The sequence below is a fragment of the Mustela erminea genome, chromosome 1 (genome assembly GCF_009829155.1).
Source record: "Mustela erminea isolate mMusErm1 chromosome 1, mMusErm1.Pri, whole genome shotgun sequence".
Classification (NCBI taxonomy): Eukaryota; Metazoa; Chordata; class Mammalia; order Carnivora; family Mustelidae; genus Mustela; species Mustela erminea.
The window spans coordinates 145613944-145633721 of NC_045614.1; the positions used below are offsets into that span (position 1 = coordinate 145613944).

Sequence of the window (19778 nt, forward strand, 5' to 3'; positions counted from 1 at the left end):
GAGCCACCTTATTAGCTTTTACTCCTTTATTGCCCTGGCACATTTCTGATCTCTTAAGACTCTTAAGATTTGCAGAACCTTGAGGCTACACTCTGGAAAATGAAGCATAGCTGTCTTTTTTTAATGGGATCCCCAGAAATTACTGGGCTATTATCCTTCCCTTTGTGGCCTAGGGTGATGGCATTCAGGCTCTTTCCCTGAGATCCACTTAAGACAGATTTACTCTGTGAACTCTACTATGTTATTCCTGAAAATTCTCCTCTTCCACTGAACTTTGTCTTTATCTCCTTACGGGTGAATAAAACAAGGAAACAGGCAAACACACAACATCATATATTCTTCCGAACCTATTAGGACATAAACTTGGAATATTTTGTATTACAGTCGGCCTTTTGGAAATTCAGATTCTTGTTTTCTTTGCCAAGGGTTTCAAAATTCCATTCTGTTAAATTATTTTTTTAAAAAATTTTTGTATACAATTGTGAAAATTTGATTATGTTATTAGAAGATACCAAAGATCAATTTATCATTAATTTTGTGGGGTGTGAGAATGGCCTTGTGGGTCTGTATGAAAATATTATATTATATCTAAATATAATTTTTAGAGAAGTTAGTGAAGGCTTTTATAGGCAGGCTGGGTTGGGAAGTGATAGGAGTAGGAGGTAGGGGACAGATTATAAAGAGTCACACCTGCCATTCTTTGATTTCAAGCTCACAGCATCAAACAGGAGAGTGACATGATTAATGTGCATAAACGGGTAATGATGAGAAAGTGTGTTTGTGACTGGAAAGTGAGCGGCTGGAGAAATTTTTTATTCCTTCCCCTCCCTCAGCATCCATACCAAATCCATCAGCACACTGTGTTGGTTCTCTAGCTTCATCATCTCCCTTTTCCAAGCTACCATTATCTCTTAGCTGGACACAATTGTTTCCTAATTATCTACTAAGCAGCCTACTTCTGTTTTTTCCCTATAATCTCCACATGGCTGCCAGAATGGATTCTTTAAAGCCTAATGCACAGTGTTATTCTCTTGCTGAAAACAATTGAGGGTCTACTACATTTAAAATAAAATACAAACTCTATCATAGACCCTAAATTTCTATGGAAATTTACATTCACCACCATCCCCTTTGTGCCATGACTAAGTGAAAGACTGTTCAGCTGCTAGATCTGAAATGTAAAACAATGTAAGACACTAAAATTGTTGACTTTAATGTCAAAAAAGTTGACTTTAAATGGCATTTTTTTTTTACCTTAATCTGCATTCTTTAACAATGGGGCGGTAATTACAGATCTTAAGGAGTTGGGTTTACCTCTCTTTTCATATTAGCAATTTTGTCTTTCAGTCTAATGATCATGGCTTCTTCATTGATTTTACACATACAACATTTTCAGTCTGGGTGCTTTCTGGCATATTTTCCAAAAGCTTACTTAGATTTTGGCACACCAAAAATTGAACTATATTGCCATTTATCTAATAGTTCCAGAAGAAAGTAAATTAATATTATTTGAAATGCCACTGTTTTCATCTTCTTCATCATCTTCCTTCTGTTTAGTGAAATGAATAAATTGCTGCAAATTCAATTTCTCTTTCCATTGCTAGTTCATGCTTACAGATGATAGCTTAAGAAAATGAACAAATGCCTCTTCAAAAAGCTGTCTTATTGACTACTCTTCATACTCTGCTGAAGGAAGTGTAAAAAGCACCACTCTACGAAGGGCAAGTGCCAATATTGACCACATTCACAGATACATTTCCTCTTTGATCTTTTCATTCTTCTTTGACAGTTACACAGGGCCTAAGTGCTGTTCAAAACCAGCACCAGCTTCTTACTGTGGTGCTGCTGCTGCACCATTTTAAAGCTCAGCTGAATTAGCTTGTTCTGGGCTCCCAAGCTGCAGAGCTCAGCCTTGCCAGCCTCTTGGTTGCAGTCAACCCGCTGGCCAACCCCCGCAAAGTACATTTTCTGATCCTCCTCTGACTCAAAAGCCAACTGTGTAGCTCCGTTCCTCCTATGGTTCCTGAAGGAAAACAAGCTTCTTTCCACCTATTCACATGGGCAGGCACGTGCCTCCAGTGTAGCCGGTCCTGCTCATCACTCCCAGCTATCAACAACTGCTAGAAATGAATTTTTCCTTAAAAAAGAAAATGGAAGGGAGGGGGGGCTGTAAATCTAAATTCCAGTTAAAGTCTCCTGAATTCGTTGTGTCACATAGATTCGCTAGTGACACTTAAAATGAATAGTTTGAGGGCAATCACCCGAGGTTCACCCCAGGAAATGAAATAAAGTATCTCGTTGGTCGCTCCAGGGCTCATAAAATCGCGGAGCTTATTCAGTGTAAAATTCTGCTACAGGTCACATGAGATGAGGTAAGGATGAGGCAGGATGAGGTCAGGCCTGAAAAATGGGTCTGAGACAAACAATGGAAAAGGAGGGTCATTCTGCTGCATTTGAAGCTGGGATCAAACCGAAAACGCAGACACCGCCCGCACGCCACTCCGACTCCTAGGGCCGCGTGGCTTTCCCGCGCGCTCGCCTCGGGGGCGGGGAAGAACCCGGATGGAACCGCCCCTGCAGCCGGGACCCCCTACAGTCTTTGAATCCCTGCGTGGGGCGGAGTTGCCCTCCCTTCCATGTTCTGATTGGTTTATTTCCGTAGGCCCTCTCCTCGCGATTGGACTTTGCCAGTGTCAGTCACAAAGCGTCACTGGTCTCTTAGATTGTTGCTAGAAGGCGACGGCGTCGACGTCTGACTAGATTCGCGGCGTCTCACTTCCACCAGAGCGCTTTTCCTTCGGCGCTCGGAACCTATCCTCAGCTTCTCGGCTGGGGGGCCTGGAGGGAGGTGTATTGAGGCGGCTCGAGAGCTATCTGGGGCGCCCAAGCGTTCCGTTCGTTACCCGCTCAGCGCCATGTCCTGGATGTTCAAGAGGTGAAGGGGGCGAAGGGGGTGGGGCGCAGGGGGTAACGGCCTGTTGGCGTCCCCAAATGAACCTGACCTTCCCTGCGTTCCCTTCGAGTTCTCCTCGCGTTCCCGGTGCAGCTTATATTCGTCTTGCTGGTGGCTCATATCACCGCCGGAGAAATAAATGCATTGCCTTAGCTGGCGAGGGGAGGCTCCTCAGGCGAGCCTCATGCCAGGGCTTGGGCTTATCAGGGGTTATGGGGGGATTCTGGGGGGCCCGGGATTCAAAGCTCCGCTCTTTAACATGGGTCCTGATCTGAGCTTTATTCAGTGAGCACCCGTTAGATGCTCAATGTGCGCTAGACGGTGTGCTCAGAATAAAGGACCAATTAAGAGAGCCCTTGTCCCCAGGTAGCTTACAATTTATGTGCATGTACATACCTGGAAATATGTATTTGCAATGGAGCCAGAGGTATGCGGAGCGTACAAGGAAAACGCGGGGAAATAGCTTCCGTCTGTTTTTAGGAGAGTTTCAGGAAGCCCCTCAATGGACTTCCCCTTATTTTTCGTTTTCCAAATTGGTGCACACGCCTCTTCCTGGAACAGTTATCCATGAAAGGATTGAGGGTACCCTTAAACCAATGGGAATGGAAGGCTTGAGGTCATCTTCCCATGATGGTATGATTTGGATGCCTGAATAAGGGTTCTGTTTGGAGAGAATTAAAATAGTGGATGCTGGACGTATTATCTGTAACCGTATAGATGGCTTCACATATAATAATAGTTCCATATTTGCAAGTCCTTTCTAGTTCAGTTTTTATTGAAATATGGTGTGTGATTAGAATTACAGACATCATATACATTTTAGTTTAAATAGGTTATCATCACTAGGAAAAAGATTTGGGAGCCCTTGTTGGAGTTTTCATTTTGAGTACTCAGTGGGTAGAAGAGGCATTACGGAGCAGGTAGGGTTCCTGGAGACCTTCCCCACTCTCCAATACCTGCTTTACCCATAGTAGCACTCTGTCGATCTTTTTATATAACAGTTCTCTCTAAAGATTTAACATGTCGAAATAAAATGAGAAAACATTTGGCCTGTGTATATAACATGGTCTTTGGTTAAATGGTGTATCATTTTCTTGTGCTTTTTCTTTTTTAATAGAGATCCTGTTTGGAAGTACTTGCAGACTGTCCAATACGGAACCCATGGCAATTTTCCACGCCTCTCATATCCAACTTTCTTTCCTCGTTTTGAATTCCAAGATATTATACCTCCAGATGACTTCCTAACTAGTGATGAAGAGCTAGATTCAGTTTTATTTGGAACTTTGAGAGGTCATGTAGTTGGACTACGCTATTACACAGGAGTAGTGAGTATTACATATTAAGTTGAAATATATTTATCTTATTAACCTAGAAAAGAATTTGAAGGTGATATGTACAATTACTACTTATTTTACTTTAATTAGAATGTATCTGGTTAAGAGATAACAAATATTTAATGACTAATTTTCTTTTGCATTTATATTCTGCTTGTAATACACAGGGCACTTTTTCCAGTATGGTTTCATTTGATAGCTGTAATGACTCAAAGGTAGATAGAACATCTGTTATCCCGTTTTTATAACTGAAGAACTAAAACTTAGGAGGGTTAGATGACTGGCCCAAAAAGCAGATACTTGGGGTACATTTGTAGAGTAACTTCCAAGTCAGTTCTTTGCTTTCTCCCCTTCTGTCCCTTACCGCATTTCTCTACTTCAGTATTTTTAATTTAGGAAGATTAATTCCTGCTAGATAAGGGAATTGTCTATTTTTAGGTCCTTTTTTCCCCTTTCTGTAGTAAGACTACCTGTCTCCTAATTTTTCTCCCTATGTCTATCTTACTGTTTCTCTTTTTGCATTGTGTGTATGTGTGAGAGATAGAGATAGTACATGATTTCATAGCTGGTGAGAAGTTGTCTTTGTTATGGTTATGTAGGATGTTTTTGCGTTATTTGGATGATGTGTCACTAGTTTTCTTCTTTATTACGAAATATTTTAAGCATACATAAGAGTAGAATAGTATAACAAACTCCCATATACCCAAATCCATATACCCAAATATAACAAATTTTTCTCACATTTCTTTCATCACTTTTTCTTTTGTCCTTTAGGACAAAAAAATCTCTACTGTATCAGTTCACATTCATATAATTCAGTATGTCTCTCTAAAAAAATTCAGACTTTGTTACTTTCATACTTAAAATTAGTAATTCCTTATTACATCTAATAACTAATCCATAATCAGTTTTCTTGATTGTTTAAAAATGTCTTTTTATAGTTCTTTTTTTTTTTTTTTTTTTTTGAGAGAGAGCAAGCTAGGGCATGTGCAGGGAGGGTCAGGAGAGGAAGAGACAGAATCTTATGCAGGCTCAAGTGTGGAGCCCCACAAGGGGCTGGATCTCATGACCCTTAGAGACAACTGACTGAACCACCTCACCTGGCACACCTCCTATATTTTCTTTATATTGGCGCTTCTTAGAATATTTTGTAATTGTTTGAAATGTGTTGCTAGGAAATTTCTTAGGAAAGAACATGATTTCCTAAGTTTTTCTATGTTTCTAATTGTGACATTTATATTAACGGGCAGTTTGGCTAAATACAAAGTCCTTGACCCATTTTTTGCTATGTGATATTTTGATGTTGCATAAAATGTTGGTTAGAATTCTGATGACAATATGATTTCTCTCCCATATAAGTGAATTGGGTATTTTTGCCTCCATAACTAAAGGGTATTTTTCCTTATCTTGAAAGGTCTTATGATTGCCCTGTAACTTGATTTTTTTCTGTTCCAGAAATTTTTTCTTTAATTATAGCTTTAAATGTTTGTTTTGTTTTTCAGGGACTCCATTCTACCATCTATGTATTAGATCTCCTCTGCATATATCTGTGCCCGTGTATATGTCTATTGCTGTCTCTGAAATCCTTTTTTTAAAAAATTTAAATTATATTAACATTTTTTAAATTTAATTTTGTTTTTTCAGTGTTCCAAGATTCATTGTTTATGCACCACACCCAGTGCTCCATGCAACAGGTGCCCTCCTTAATACCCACCACTAGGCTCATCTAATCCCCCACTTCCCTCCCCTCCAAAACCTTTAGCTTGTTTCTCAGAGTCCACGGTTTCTCATGGTTCGTCTCCCCTTCTGATTTCTTCCAATTCACTTTTCCTTTCCTTCTCCTACTGTCCTCCATGTTATTTCTTATGCTCCACAACTAAGTGAAGCTATATGATAATTGACTCTCACTGCTTGTCTTACTTCATTCAGCATAATCTCCTCCAGTCCCATCCATGTTGATACAAAAGTTGGGTATTCTTTCTGATGGAGGCGTAATATTCCATTGTACATATGGACCATATCTTCTTTATCCATTTGTCTGTTGAAGGGCATCTTGGCTCTTTCGGCAGTTTGGTGATTGTGGCCATTGCTGCTATGAATATTGGGGCCCTTCTTTTCACTACATCTGTACTTTGGGGTAAATACCCAGTAGTGCAATTGCAGGGTCATAGGGTAGCTGTATTTTTAATTTCTTAAGGAATCTCCACACTGTTTTCCAAAGTGGCTGCACCAACTTGCATTCCCATCACCAGTGTAAGAGGGTTCCCCTTTCTCCACATCCTCTGCAACAATTGTCCTTTCTTGTCTTGTTAGTTTTGGCCATTCTGACTAGTGTAAGATGGTATCTCAATGTGGTTTTTATTTGAATCTCCCCGATGGCTAATGATGATGAACATTTTTTCATGTCTTAGCCATTTGTATGTCTTCTTTGGAGAAGTGTCTGTTCATATCTTTTGCCCTCTGAATTCCTTTCTGTCAAACTTCTTCACTTTTTAATTTTTCATCATTTATTTCTCTTACCATGTAGTTATCCACAAGGTCTGTGCACTTTGTGTTCCTTCTAGTTTTTAATTTGAAACAGTTTTTCATTTCTAATTTTTTCCTGAAATCTATCAGTTCCTATGTCCTATCCATCTCTTTTTTTCTTTTTAAATATTTTATTTATTTGTCAGAGAGAGCACGCCTGCATAAGAAAGGGAAGCTGCAGGCAGTGGGGAGAAGCAGACTTCTCACAGAGCAGGGAGCCTGATGGGGGACTCAATCCCAGGACCCTGGGATCATAACGTGAGCCAAAGGCAGACGCTCAACTGACTGAGGAACCCAGGCATCCCTGTCCATCTCTTCTTTAGTTCTCGTATCAATCTCTGAGCTTGCCTATTTCTGATTTGTGCTATTTTTTCAAAACTTTGATTGTTTTCTAAATTATTTTAAGCCATTGTGAAATACTGGATTATGGTTTCTGATTTTAGAACATTTACTATTTGTTGAGTTAGAATAATTTCCATGATATTAATAAGCTAATAAAAATATTGAACCCATTAAAAGTAATCATCACTTGTTTTTTTATTTTTTAAAATATGTATTATTTATTTTATAAGTAATACATATTCATTATTTTTAAATGGCTAAAAGAAAAAACATTAAATCTCCCTGTAGTTTATCATCCTGGACCATAACTTATTCATTTTATTTTTTCACACTTCATTCTATGAACATATGCATGTAAATTGAAATCATATTATGTGTTAAAAAATATGATCGTTATTAGTATGTTATAGTGATCACCCTTTTTTCTCCTGGTAGAATATTAGGACTATCTTTTCATGTCAGTACAAATCTATATCATATTTTTAGTTTCCTTATTGATGGGCATTTTGGGGTTGATCACTATTGTGAGAATATAATAAAAATTGAGGTATTTAACTTTGCATAGTTACTATTTTCAACTTTTTGCAGTTTTATTGAGATGGGATTTACATGAGAATATATGCATATTTTCAAGTAAATGATTCCATGAGTTTTGAGAAAGATAAATACATGATAATCACCACTCTAGGCAAGATGTAGATTATTTCTATCACCCCTAAAAGTTTGGTTGTATTTTCTTGTTCATTTCTGCTCTACCTGCCCTACAACTACAACCTAATTTCTGTTGCTCATAGTTAGTTTAGGCTGTTCTAGAGATTTATATGCATTAAATCATACATTATGTACTTTTTAATTCTCATTTCATTCAAACTCAGCATAATTCAAATAGTCAATTTTGGCAATTTATATTTTTAAAGAAAATCATCTAAATTTTCATACTTATTGTTGCAGAGTTGTGCTTAGTAACATTTTGACTGTGTTCATTCTTTGTGCTATACATTTGTGTCTAGTTTTTATCAGTCTTGTAGAGATTTAAGTTTCATCTTTTCAAAAAACCTTTCTTGGATTTTTCTTAATGGTTGTTATTTTTCTTCATTCCTTCTGTTTTGTATCTGTTATCTTATTTTCCTGAAGTTTATTTTATTTTATTTTTAGATTTTCGATTTGAATGTTTCATTTTAACCTTACTAATAATAGCCTTTAGGGTCGTCTGGGTGGCTCAGTCATTAAGCATCTGCCTTCAGCTCAGGTCCTGATCCGAGGGTTCTGGGATGGAGCCCTGCATGGGGCTCCCTGCTCAGTGGGAAGCCTGCTTATTCCTCTCCCACTCCCCCTGTTTGTGTTTCCTCTCTTGCTGTGTCTCTGTCAAATAAATAAATAAAATATTTTTAAAAAATAATGATAGCTTTTTGGGGCGCCTGGGTGGCTCAGTGGGTTAAAGCCTCTGCTTCCGGCTCAGGTCATGATCTCAGGATCCTGGAGTCAAGCCCACATCGGACTCTCTGCTCAGCTGGGAGCCTGCCTCCTCCTCTCTGTCTGCCTGCCTCACTGCCTACTTGTGATCTCTATCTGTCAAATTAAAATCTTAAAAAAAAAATAGCTTTTAATCTTTTAAACATTCTTCAAAGTACTATATTAGTTGTATCTCCTAAGTTTTTTTTTTTTTTTAAAGATTTTATTTATTTGTCAGAGAGAGAGAGGGAGAGAGAGCGAGCACAGGCAGACAGAATGGCAGACAGAGGCAGAGGGAGAAGCAGGCTCCCTGCCGAGCAAGGAGCCCAACGTGGGACTCGATCCCAGGACGCTGGGATCATGACCTGAGCCGAAGGCAGCTGCTTAACCAACTGAGCCACCCAGGCGTCCCGTATCTCCTAAGTTTTGATACAAAAAGTTGGCATTGCTATTTTTTTAAGATTATTTATTTTATTTTTAAAGATTTTATTTATTGTATTTAGTTGAGAGAGAAAGAGCTTCAGTTGGGGAGGGGTGGAGAAGGACAGAGGGAAAAGGAAGAATCCTGGGGGCCTGATGTGGGGCTCAATCCCAGGACCCCTGGATTATGATCTGAGCTGAGGGCAGATGGTTAACCGATTTAGCCTATTTATTTGTTTTAGAGAGAAAGCACGCACGTGCGTGCAAGTGCCTCCAACTGCACTGCACAGGGGGAGAGCTAGGGACAGAAGCAGACTCCCTGCTGAGTGTGGAGCCCTTTGTGGTGCTGGATCTCCCTGAGATCATGACCTAAGCTGAAGAGTCAATGTCTGAGGCTTAACTGACTCAGCAATCCAGGTGCTCCAGGAATTGCTAATTTTTTTTTTAACGTGCTTTTTTAAGTTTATGGTTAAATTTATTTCTTGACACATCAAAGTATTTTATAATAAAATAGATGATTTTTTCCTATTCTAAAAATACTGTTATAAGTAGTCATAATTCTCTTTTCATTGTTTTTTTTTTTTTTTTTTTTTAAAGATTTTATTTATTTATTTGACAGAGAGAGATCACAAGTAGGAAGAGAGGCAGGCAGAGAGAGAGGAGAAAGCAGGCTCCCTGCCGAGCAGAGAGCCTGATGCGGGGCTCGATCCCAGGACCCTGAGATTATGACCTGAGCTGAAGGCAGCGGCTTAATCCACTGAGCCACCCAGGCGCCCCCTCTTTTCATTGTTTTTAATATGTCTTTTTTGTCTTTGTGCTCAGGTCTTGTTTTCTTTGTTTTTGTTGTCTCTAGCATTTTGGCCTATATGTATTCTATTTTAAATTCTACTGTCATTAATTACTTTCTACTATCTATCTACTGTCTACTATCAGTAATTACTTACGTCTATAGTAAGTGACAGTTACCTAATTTTAATAAGTGATAATTTATTACAGTAAAAGAAACTTACCTAATTTTCTTGTTTGAGATAAAATCTAAAATATATTGGTTGTTTTCTTTTTGCCTTTTTGAGGTTGTATATTTCCTGGGATTTGCATAATTTTGTGTAAAAAAATATCAGGCTTGCAGGCATTGGCAGAGAGGATGGGAATGGGAGAGGATAGAGCTATGCCTTATGAATATCTCCAAAGGACTAGAGAGGAGTATCTGATAATCTGATTGGTCAGGCTATAGTGAAAAATCAGTAGACAGATCTTGGTGGTGGTTTGAAGCAGCATTCCCTTGTCTTTTTCAGACAATTAAAAAAGTGATAAACACTACCGTAAAATTCACCATTTTTATTTTTTTAAAGATTTTATTTGTCAGAGAGAAGGGCAGTCAGAGGAAGAAGCAGGCTCCTTGTTCAGCAAGGAGCATGATGCAGGACTTGATCCCAGGATCCTGGGATAGTGACCTGACCTGAAGGCAGACGCTTAACCAACTGAGTGACCCAGGTGTCTCAATATTCACCATTTTTTAAAAAAAAATTATTTATTTATTTGACAGAGACAGAGAGATCACAAGTAGGCAGAAAGAGGGAGAGGGGGAAGCAGGCTCCCCGCTGAGCGGAGAACCCGATGCGGGGCTCAATCCTAGGACCCTGAGATCATGACCTGAGCTGAAGGCAGAGGCTTAACCCACTGAGCTACCCAGGCACCCCTACCAGTATTCACCATTTTTTAAGTGTACATAGATTTGAGTGGTTTTTATACACAGGGTTATGTAACTGTCCCCGCTGTCTGGTTCCAGAATGTTTCATCACTCCAGAAAGAACCGTGTATGCATTAGAAATCACTCGCCATTATTCTCTCTCCTCAGTCTCTGGTATCTACTAATTTATTTTCTACTTCTATGGATGTGCCTACTGTATGCAATGCATATAAATTGAGCCATACAATATGTGACCTTTCTGTCTAGCCTGCATTACTGCCATCTTTTGTGTTAACATTCTCTGTGTGCCATTTTAATTTCCTCGTTTCTTTTGCTATATATTTTGAGTTGTTTTCTTATTTTCTGTTCTGGGAAATTACAGTTAATATCTTAATTCATAAAAATCTAGTTTGGATTAGTGCCAATTTAATTTTAATAGCATACAAAAATTTTGCTTATAGATAGCTCCATTTCCCTCATCCCCCATTCCTTTGTGCTGTTAACATACAGATTATATACAGTGAATGCTCATCAACATGGATTTATGATTGTTTTATGCACTTTTAAATCAGGTAGGAGAAAAAAGTTAATAACCAAAAGAAATTACACTGTTTATATTTACCTAATTACCTTTACCTGTAGTCCTTATTTCTTTGTGTAGATTCAAGTTATTGTCTAGTCCTTTGATTTCAGATGTAGGTCTCTAATATTTCTTATAGGACAGGTCTGCTGGTGGTGATTTCTCAGTTTTTGTTTAACTGGTATGTCTTTAATTTCTCCTATACTTTTGAAGGGTGGTTTTACTGGATATACAGTTCTTGGCTTTAGTTTTTTTGGAAGCACTTTGAAAAGTTATTGCACTGTCTTCTGGCCTCTATGCTTTCTAATGAGAAATCAGATATTTGACCTTATTGTATTGAGGATCCCCCTATATATAAGGCGTTTCTCCTCTTGTTGCTTTCAGCATTTTTTACCACAGCTTAATTATGCTGTGTCTGGGTTTAGATCTCTTTTAGTTTATTTGGAGTTTGTTGACTTTCTAAGATATGTAGATTAACGTTTTTCATCAAATTTGGGGAGTTTTCAGGTATTATTTCTTCAAATATCCTCTCTACCCCTTTTCTCCTCTCCTTCTGAGACTGGTGTGTATCTTAGATATGGTTGCTATTGTCCCACAGATCTCTAAGGCCTGTTCATGTTTCTCCATCTTTTGTCTTTCTATTTCTCAGACTCTGTAACCATTCTTAGACTATCTAATTGACGTGTCTTCAACTTCATTAATATTTCTGCCTCCACATACCGCTATTGAGCCTTTCTAGTGAAATTTTTTTTTTTTTTTTACTTCACTTTTTGACAATAGACTTTGTATTTGGTGAGACATAGTTTTTGTGCGTTCCTTTAGTTTTTTAGACATGGTTTGCTTTAGGTTTTTGAACATAACTTTAAATTTTTTTCCTAGTAGGTCAAATATCTTTGCTTCCTCACGGTCAGTTGATAGCTTTTTTTTTAAAGATTTTATTTATTTATTTGACAGAGATCACAAGTAGGCAGAGAGGCAGGCAGAGAGAGAGAGGAGGAGGAAGCAGGCTCCCTGCAGAGCAGAGAGCCCGACATGAGGCTCGATCCCAGGACCCTGGGGTCATGACTTGAGCCAAAGGCAGAGGCTTTAACCCACTGAGCCACCCAGGCGCCCCTGATAGCTTTTTTCTTATGAGTGAACTATACCTTCTCATTTCTTTGCATGTCTTTTGTTGTTGTTGTTGAAAAGGAGACATTTTAAATAATGTGGCAACAGTAAAAATTAGATATTCTTCTCTGTCTCCAGGGTTGTTTATTGTTGCTGATTTTGCTAATTGTTGCTTGTTTAATGAGTTTCCTGAATTAACCCTGTAAAATCTACTGATGTCTGCATTTGGTTAACTTAGTAGTCAGCTTATAATTATACCAGTCTTTCAGTCTTTACTAAATGAGGGGATCTATATGCATTTGGGGCACTCTTCAGTTGACAGCGCTTCCTTAACATTCATGTCCTGCTTGTTCAGAGCCGCAAGTGTAGTCAGAGGTGTGAGCTTAGGGTCTTCTGAAGTCTATCCCTGATCATATGCACAGCCCCAGGCTTGCATACAGCTCTCTGCTTGAATATGGCCTTGTACATTCCCAGAAATGTATTGGAGCTTTTCAGAGCCATTCAAAGATGGACATCTTAGTCCCCAGCTTTCCTTTTAATCTTCTCGGTTATTGTATTGTTTGCCCCATCTATTACCCACTGCCTTTAAAATTGTTTCTGATAAATACCCACCCAAGGAAGAAGGTTTTTTTGTATTGGATGCGCTCAGAGATCAAATAGAAATCACTTTGCACGTGGAGATCTTCTGGAGAACCATCATACAGGTCAAATAATAACAATTCTTTGGGAATGAATCTATGAAAGATTCTGTTCCATTGCACTCCCTTTGGTGACTGCTAGACTGCACCAAGACTTTTAGCAAGTTATTTTTTTTTTAAGATTTATTTATTTATTTATTTGAGAGAGAGACAGTGAAAGAGAGCATGAGTGAGGAGAAGGTCAGAGAGAGAAGCAGACTCCCCGTGGAGCTGGGAGCCCGATGCGGGACTCGATCCCGGGACTCCAGGATCATGACCTGAGCCGAAGGCAGTCGTCCAACCAACTGAGCCACCCCGGCGTCCCTTAGCAAGTTATTTTTAAAGGCTATCATGCAGCTGAGAGCTGGAGAGGGACTAGAGCACTGATGTTTAGCTGTTTTTCCCCAATTAACACCCTTCAGGTTTCTGCAGTCCTTTGGTTGGTTTTCTAGATGTCTGGAAAAGTTGATTCTGAAAATTTCTGCCATTTTTTTCATTGCCTTTATGGAAGAGAGAATTTTCAAAAGTCCTTAACTCTTCTGTTTTCAGTGATGTCACCTTCAGGCAATTTTTAATCTGGTAGAATCAGAATGGCATGAGTTGAAGGTTGGATATATTTTCTTAATTTTGTTCCATTCTGACTTAGAATTAATAACTTTTTCCCTTTTTAGAGTCTGGAGAAATCACACTTAGGAACCAGCTTGCTTGGATGTAAATTCTAATTCTATGTAATATACTTAGAACAATAGCATATAATAAGCACTCAATAAAGATCACCTGTTTTCAGAAGTTATGATGTTGAAAAATGTTAGTGTGACTCTTTTATTTAGTTTTGAATGTATCATGCAGATATCAAGGATCTTTTAACTTTCCAGTGAATGTAAGTTTAAAAAATACTATAAAAATATTATAAAATGTATTTTTATGTTAATATACAATATAAGCCTAATAAAATATACATTTTTATATGCTATTATTAAGTATTAAAAAATAAATGGGAAGCCCAGAAAAGTTTAATGAAGAAAGCTCCTATTGCGTTTATTATTTATAATATTATCTGTTTATTATTAGGTTAATAATAATGAAATGGTTGCATTACAACGAGAGCCCAATAATCCCTATGATAAGAATGCAATTAAAGTAAACAATGTAAATGGAAATCAGGTTGGGCATTTAAAGAAAGATCTTGCAGCTGCATTGGCCTATATCATGGACAACAAATTGGCACAGATTGAAGGGTAATGTATTTTCAGAGTTTAGTTTTAATAATTAGAAGTTGTGATCTTTGAATTTGTTAAGAGGCTATATAGTTGCCCTTACAACTTTTATCACTATGCCTTTATTGTGTGTTAATAAATGTGTTAATTCTTTTCCCATCTGCCTCTACTACCCCATCCATGAAACAACTATTCCCTTACTTTTCTACTAAATTATTACCATGGAGAATAGTAGACTTTGGCTCAAATATTAGGAGGTCCACACCATGTGTCCAAACTTTTTAGTGCATCGATTTGGGAGTTTAAAAGTGTTTAAATCAGAGGTTGTAAACTAGTAGCCTGTGATCATATGTAAGTGAGTTTCATTTTGCCTACATAGTGTTTTGTAATTTTTCATTCATTTCTAATATTCAAATATCTGGATATTCTGCATTTTATACAAGTTTATTTTTTACCTAATGTAAAAATTATTTATATAGATTTATCTTGACAAATGCAAGATCTGACCTTCATTTTCACAGGATATCAGTTGACTGGAACAGAGTAGCAGCTGCTACTTTAGGCAAGGCCTATACGCTCCCAGTTCTACCACCCCTTTCTTTTTTAAAACTCCCAGTCTCCTTGGTTATCTTTTTTTCTCTTCTAGGCATTTAGTCTGTGAGCTCAACTTTAAGTATGGAATGTTTAGAATATGAAAAGGTGATGTTGGATGATAAATACTGAGTAATGTCTTCTCACTTGTTTTCTCCATTCTCAGTTCATTAAATTTTTTGGATATTGAGAATAAATTTTTAGTGAATCCTGGGTCAAAAATGCAGTTGACCCTTGTACAACATGGGTTTGACCCGTATGGGTCCACTTAAATGCAGATTTTTAAAAAATAAATGCGGTATAGTACTGTGAACGTATTCTGTCTTCTTTATGATTTTGTGAATGTTTTCTTTAGCTTACTTTAAGAAAACAGTCTCTCGTGCATATAACCTACAAAATATGTGTTAACTATGGTATTGGTAAGGCTTACAATAGGCTATTAGTAGTTAAGATTTTAGGGTGTCAAAGGTTATATGTGGATTTTTGACTGCATTAGGGGGTGAGTGTCCCCATGTTGTTAAGGGTTAGATGTAGTTCTTGCAAATTATTTCCCATTCTCCCAGAATTGGTTGCTACCCTCAGTGGTTCTGTTAGTGAAAGCTCTACCCCAATTAAACTTACTATTGTACCTATCTTACAATCTCAATTATAGGTTACCCTGCTTTATTCTGTCTTTCAGTTTCTTCTGACTTTCTGTTTCAAAAACAGAGGAACAGAAAGTGATTGTTCTTGATACTGTCCCTGTACTACTTCTGTCTTTCTAGTTTGCCCATATAGTTCCTTCTTATTTCACTTCCTTGCAAAATTTGAATGAGATGCTTACAGTATTTAATAGTCACATTCTTAATGGAAGTAAAAAATAAAACATTTCTAATTTTCTCTCTCTTCTTTTTTTTTTTTTCTCTTAAATATAATAGGGTCGTTCCTTTTGGTGCAAACAATGCCTTTACCATGCCTCTCCATATGACTTTTTGGGGAAAAGAAGAACATAGAAAAGCGGTTTTAGATCAGTTGAAGAAGCATGGATTTAAATTGGGTCCTGCACCAAAAAGTAGGTTTAGAGTTTAAGCTCCTATTTTTTTTGCTATTGTAAGATGTAGGAATTGTAAAACATTTCTTCTCTTGAGAAATAATTTGAGTTTGTTTGGCTAAACTGATTTGTGTGTTGAAGGCTCTGAGTTGTAACTCAGAAATTGTTTTAAGGAAATACCTGATTTTTTTTTCTCTTTATTTTGAAATTATTATAGCTTCATAGGAAGGGGCGCACGCGCGCACATGTGTGTGTGTGTGAACATGCACACACAACACAGACTATGTACAAAGAGGTTCTGTATTCCCTTCCCTAGGTTTCCTCAATGATAACATCTGGAAATCACTGATTTTAAACTTCATCTTTGAAAAAGACAAAAAGAATCTCCCAATAGGAAATGAAGAACTAATATTTATTTGGCAAGAGTTTGTTCAAAAACGTGAAATTATTTTAACAATGTATTTTTTAATGACTTTTAGATTTTTGTTTTTGTTTTTTTTTTTAAGATTTTATTCATTTATTTGACAGAGAGAGAGATCACAAGTAGGCAGAGAGGCAGGCAGAGAAAGGAAGGGAAGCAGGCTCCCCGCCAAACAGAGAGCCCAACACGGGGCTTGGTCTCAGGACCCCGGGATCACGACCTGAGTGGAAGGCAGAGGCTTTAACCCACTGAGCTACCCAGGCGCCCCGACTTTTAGTTTTTTAAAAAATCTTTTAAATATATTTCAAACATAAGTTCAAAAAGTCACTAAAAGATAATTCATTTGATGATTTTATTCTTTTCATTTTGTAAATTACAGCTTTAGGATTCAGTTTAGAAAGTAGTTGGGGCTCTGGAAGAGCTGGACCAAGCTATAGTATGCCAGTTCATGCTGCAGTACAGATGACAACTGAGCAGGTATGCTGCTTTATTTTATAATCTAAAAGTGAATTTTAAATGTTGAAGATAGTGTTTTAAAAAATAAGATAAATATGTATGTGCTAGTATATGTGATCTTCGGGTATGTTAAGTTATGAAACATTATAGAATATATATTAAAAACTTTTTTTTTTTAAGACTTTATTTGAGAGAGCAAGTGAGGGCAAGCATAAGCAGGTGGGAAGGGCAGAAGGGAGAGAGAAGCAGACTCCCTGTTGAGCAGGATCTCAGGACCCTGAGATAATGACCTGAGCTAAAGGCAGATGCTTAACCAACTAAGCCACCCAGGCGTGCCTATATTAAAAACTTTTATGTGAAAAGAAAGCAGTGATAAGGAATGCATACACATTCGTACATATATTAAAACACATGCATTGTTGTATATGCATGGGATGTTTTAGTATGTTTTGATGTTTTTATATTATTTGGATTTTTTAAAATGTTCAAATATTTTAAAAAATTTAAGCTTGAAACTTGTTTCAGTAAGTTTGCAAATGGGATGCAAAAAAAATTCTAAATCGTAGACATTAGTATAGTACTTACTTTGTCTAATTTGTAATCTAAGATACTATTAGGCTAAGTTAATTTGGGAAAAAAGAATATAAAATAAATTAATGGAGATCAGTCTATAAATACATCAGTTTTTGTTTTGTTTTGTTTTGTTTGTCTCTACCTATCTCTGTTAGCCTTTTTGTCTTGTAATTGTAGTTATCCTAGTTTACCTGCTTGTTGTTGGTAGGGCTTGAGCCTGTGTCTGGTGGGTAAACCCCAGGTTACCTCTAACTTTTTTGACTTGGCCTGATTTCTTCTGGGCTACTGCTTTGTAGTCATGTGCTTATTTATAAAAGTAATTATAACACATGTTGTTACAGAATTAGATTAGATCAGTTTAAAGAACCAACTAAATTAGCATAAGATAAAAATCATCTATTAATATTTTGCAGCACATAGCAAGCTGTTTGTAGTAATAGTAAATGAAGTGACATTAACTTAGGAAAAAAGTCAAATAAATATACCTGGTAGGATCTGACAGAATGTTTTGAATACAGTTAATAGAATCACAGAATTGCAATGGCAGAAGGAACCTTAGAGACACTCTAAATCTAAATTATCCCTTTCATTTTATAAGAGTGAGATATAGGCAATAAGGGTTAAATCTCTTGCCCAGTGTTATGTACAGATTTGTGACAGAGCTGTGACAAACCTTAGATTTATCTCATTCGTATTCTTTTTTTTTTTTTTTAAAGATTTTATTTACTTATTTGACAGATAGAAATCACAAGTAGGCAGAGGCAGTCAGAGAGGGAGAGAGAAACAGGCTCCCTGCTAGGCAGAGAGCCGGATGCGGGACTCGATCCCAGCACCCTGAGATCATGACCTGAGCTGAAGGTGGAGGCTTAACCCACTGAGTCACCCAGGTGCCTCTCATGTATATTCTTTTGATTGTAACACAGTAAACCTAAAGCATCTATTCATTCTGCCTTCAGTGAGCAATGTAGCAACTCAAAAAATGTGTTAGGTACCTTTTAGTATTCAAATCTTTTAGTTAATTAAATGATTTGAAAGCCCTGAATTAAGTGAAATTATTTTAATTGGTTTGTTTCATGATGTTTCTTGTTCCTATTTGTTGTAGCTTAAAACAGAATTTGACAAATTGTTTGAAGATTTAAAAGAAGATGATAAAACTCATGAAATGGAACCAGCTGAGGTACTGAACCAGTATTTTCTACTTATTTATGTATATATGTATGTATTTATTTAACTTTTAAAAATACTTTATTTAGAAAGGGAGAGAGCATGCTTATGTGAGATAGAGAGAAGAGGCAGAGGGAGACAGAGAATCTCAAGAAGACTCTGAGTGTGGAGCCTGATGTGGGATCCCATGACACCAAGATCATGACCTGAGTCGAAATCAAGAGTCAGACACTTAACCCTCTCAAATCAGTCTACAAATACATCAGGGTTTTTTTTTTCTTTTTTTTTTTTTTTTGTCTCTACCTATCTCTGTTAACCTTTTTGTCTTGTAATTGTAGTTACCATATTTTACCTGCTCGTTATTAGTAGGGCTTGAGCCTTTGCATGGTGTGTAGACCCAGGTTACCTCTCTTTTTTGATTTGGCCTGATTTCTTCTAGGCCACTCAGGCACCACCCAGTATTTTTTATTTAGAACTATTTGGAATTTTAAAATATGATGTTAATCTGTGTAGTTTTTAGTACTGCATGGAGAAAAAGACTGGTTTTATTTCTATTTAAGACCTTCCTTTTATTTATAGGCTGTTGAAACACCATTGCTTCCACATCAAAAACAAGCTCTAGCTTGGATGGTTTCACGGGAAAACAGTAAAGACCTTCCGCCATTTTGGGAACAACGAAATGACTTATACTATAACACAATAACAAATTTTTCTGAGAAGGACCGACCAGAAAATGTTCATGGAGGAATTTTAGCTGATGATATGGGTTTGGTAATTATTTTTTTTTCTTGAGTTCATAAAATTTTATTTTGTAATTAAGATTTTATAGAAGGTAATTTTGAAGTAGATAGGAATATGTTGGTGCCAGTATGGGACTAGATTTTACTTTCAGTATAGAATAATTTTCTCTATGTCTTTAACTTAAAATGAGGTTATACTTATTTGTTTGTTTTGGTTTATTTTGTTAAGGTACAATTAATACAATATTGTATTACAATACAATATTCATACAATAATGTATGAATGTACTTTCAGTTTTCTTTGGAAATTCGAGGTAGCTTATCTTTCATGGATCTTTACAAAAGGGAGGGAAAGACAACAATGTTATATGGAATTGTTTGTATTCTGTCACAGTATTATGATATATAGAGTATTAAATTTATATTTGTGATTCCTTTCACGAGCAGTTTTAATACTTTTTGGTCTCAATAACCATTACATTCTTAAAAAAAATTTTTGACAGTC

At 37.0% G+C, this 19778-nt stretch overlaps 1 protein-coding gene across 7 annotated transcripts in view; it reads left to right on the forward strand.

Moving 5' to 3' along the window:
* The first annotated feature begins 2701 nt into the window (after nucleotides 1-2701).
* The window catches only part of HLTF (helicase like transcription factor), a 54289-nt gene continuing 37212 nt past the window's right edge, over nucleotides 2702-19778 (forward strand). For all 7 annotated transcript variants that reach the window (XM_032346060.1, XM_032346066.1, XM_032346073.1 and 4 more), the window contains exons 1-7: nucleotides 2702-2935; nucleotides 4071-4278; nucleotides 14153-14319; nucleotides 15807-15940; nucleotides 16720-16817; nucleotides 18472-18546; nucleotides 19113-19304. In XM_032346060.1, coding sequence (XP_032201951.1) covers nucleotides 2916-2935; nucleotides 4071-4278; nucleotides 14153-14319; nucleotides 15807-15940; nucleotides 16720-16817; nucleotides 18472-18546; nucleotides 19113-19304 — 894 coding nt within the window. In that variant the 5' untranslated portion in view covers nucleotides 2702-2915. The remainder of the gene's footprint in view (nucleotides 2936-4070; nucleotides 4279-14152; nucleotides 14320-15806; nucleotides 15941-16719; nucleotides 16818-18471; nucleotides 18547-19112; nucleotides 19305-19778) is intronic.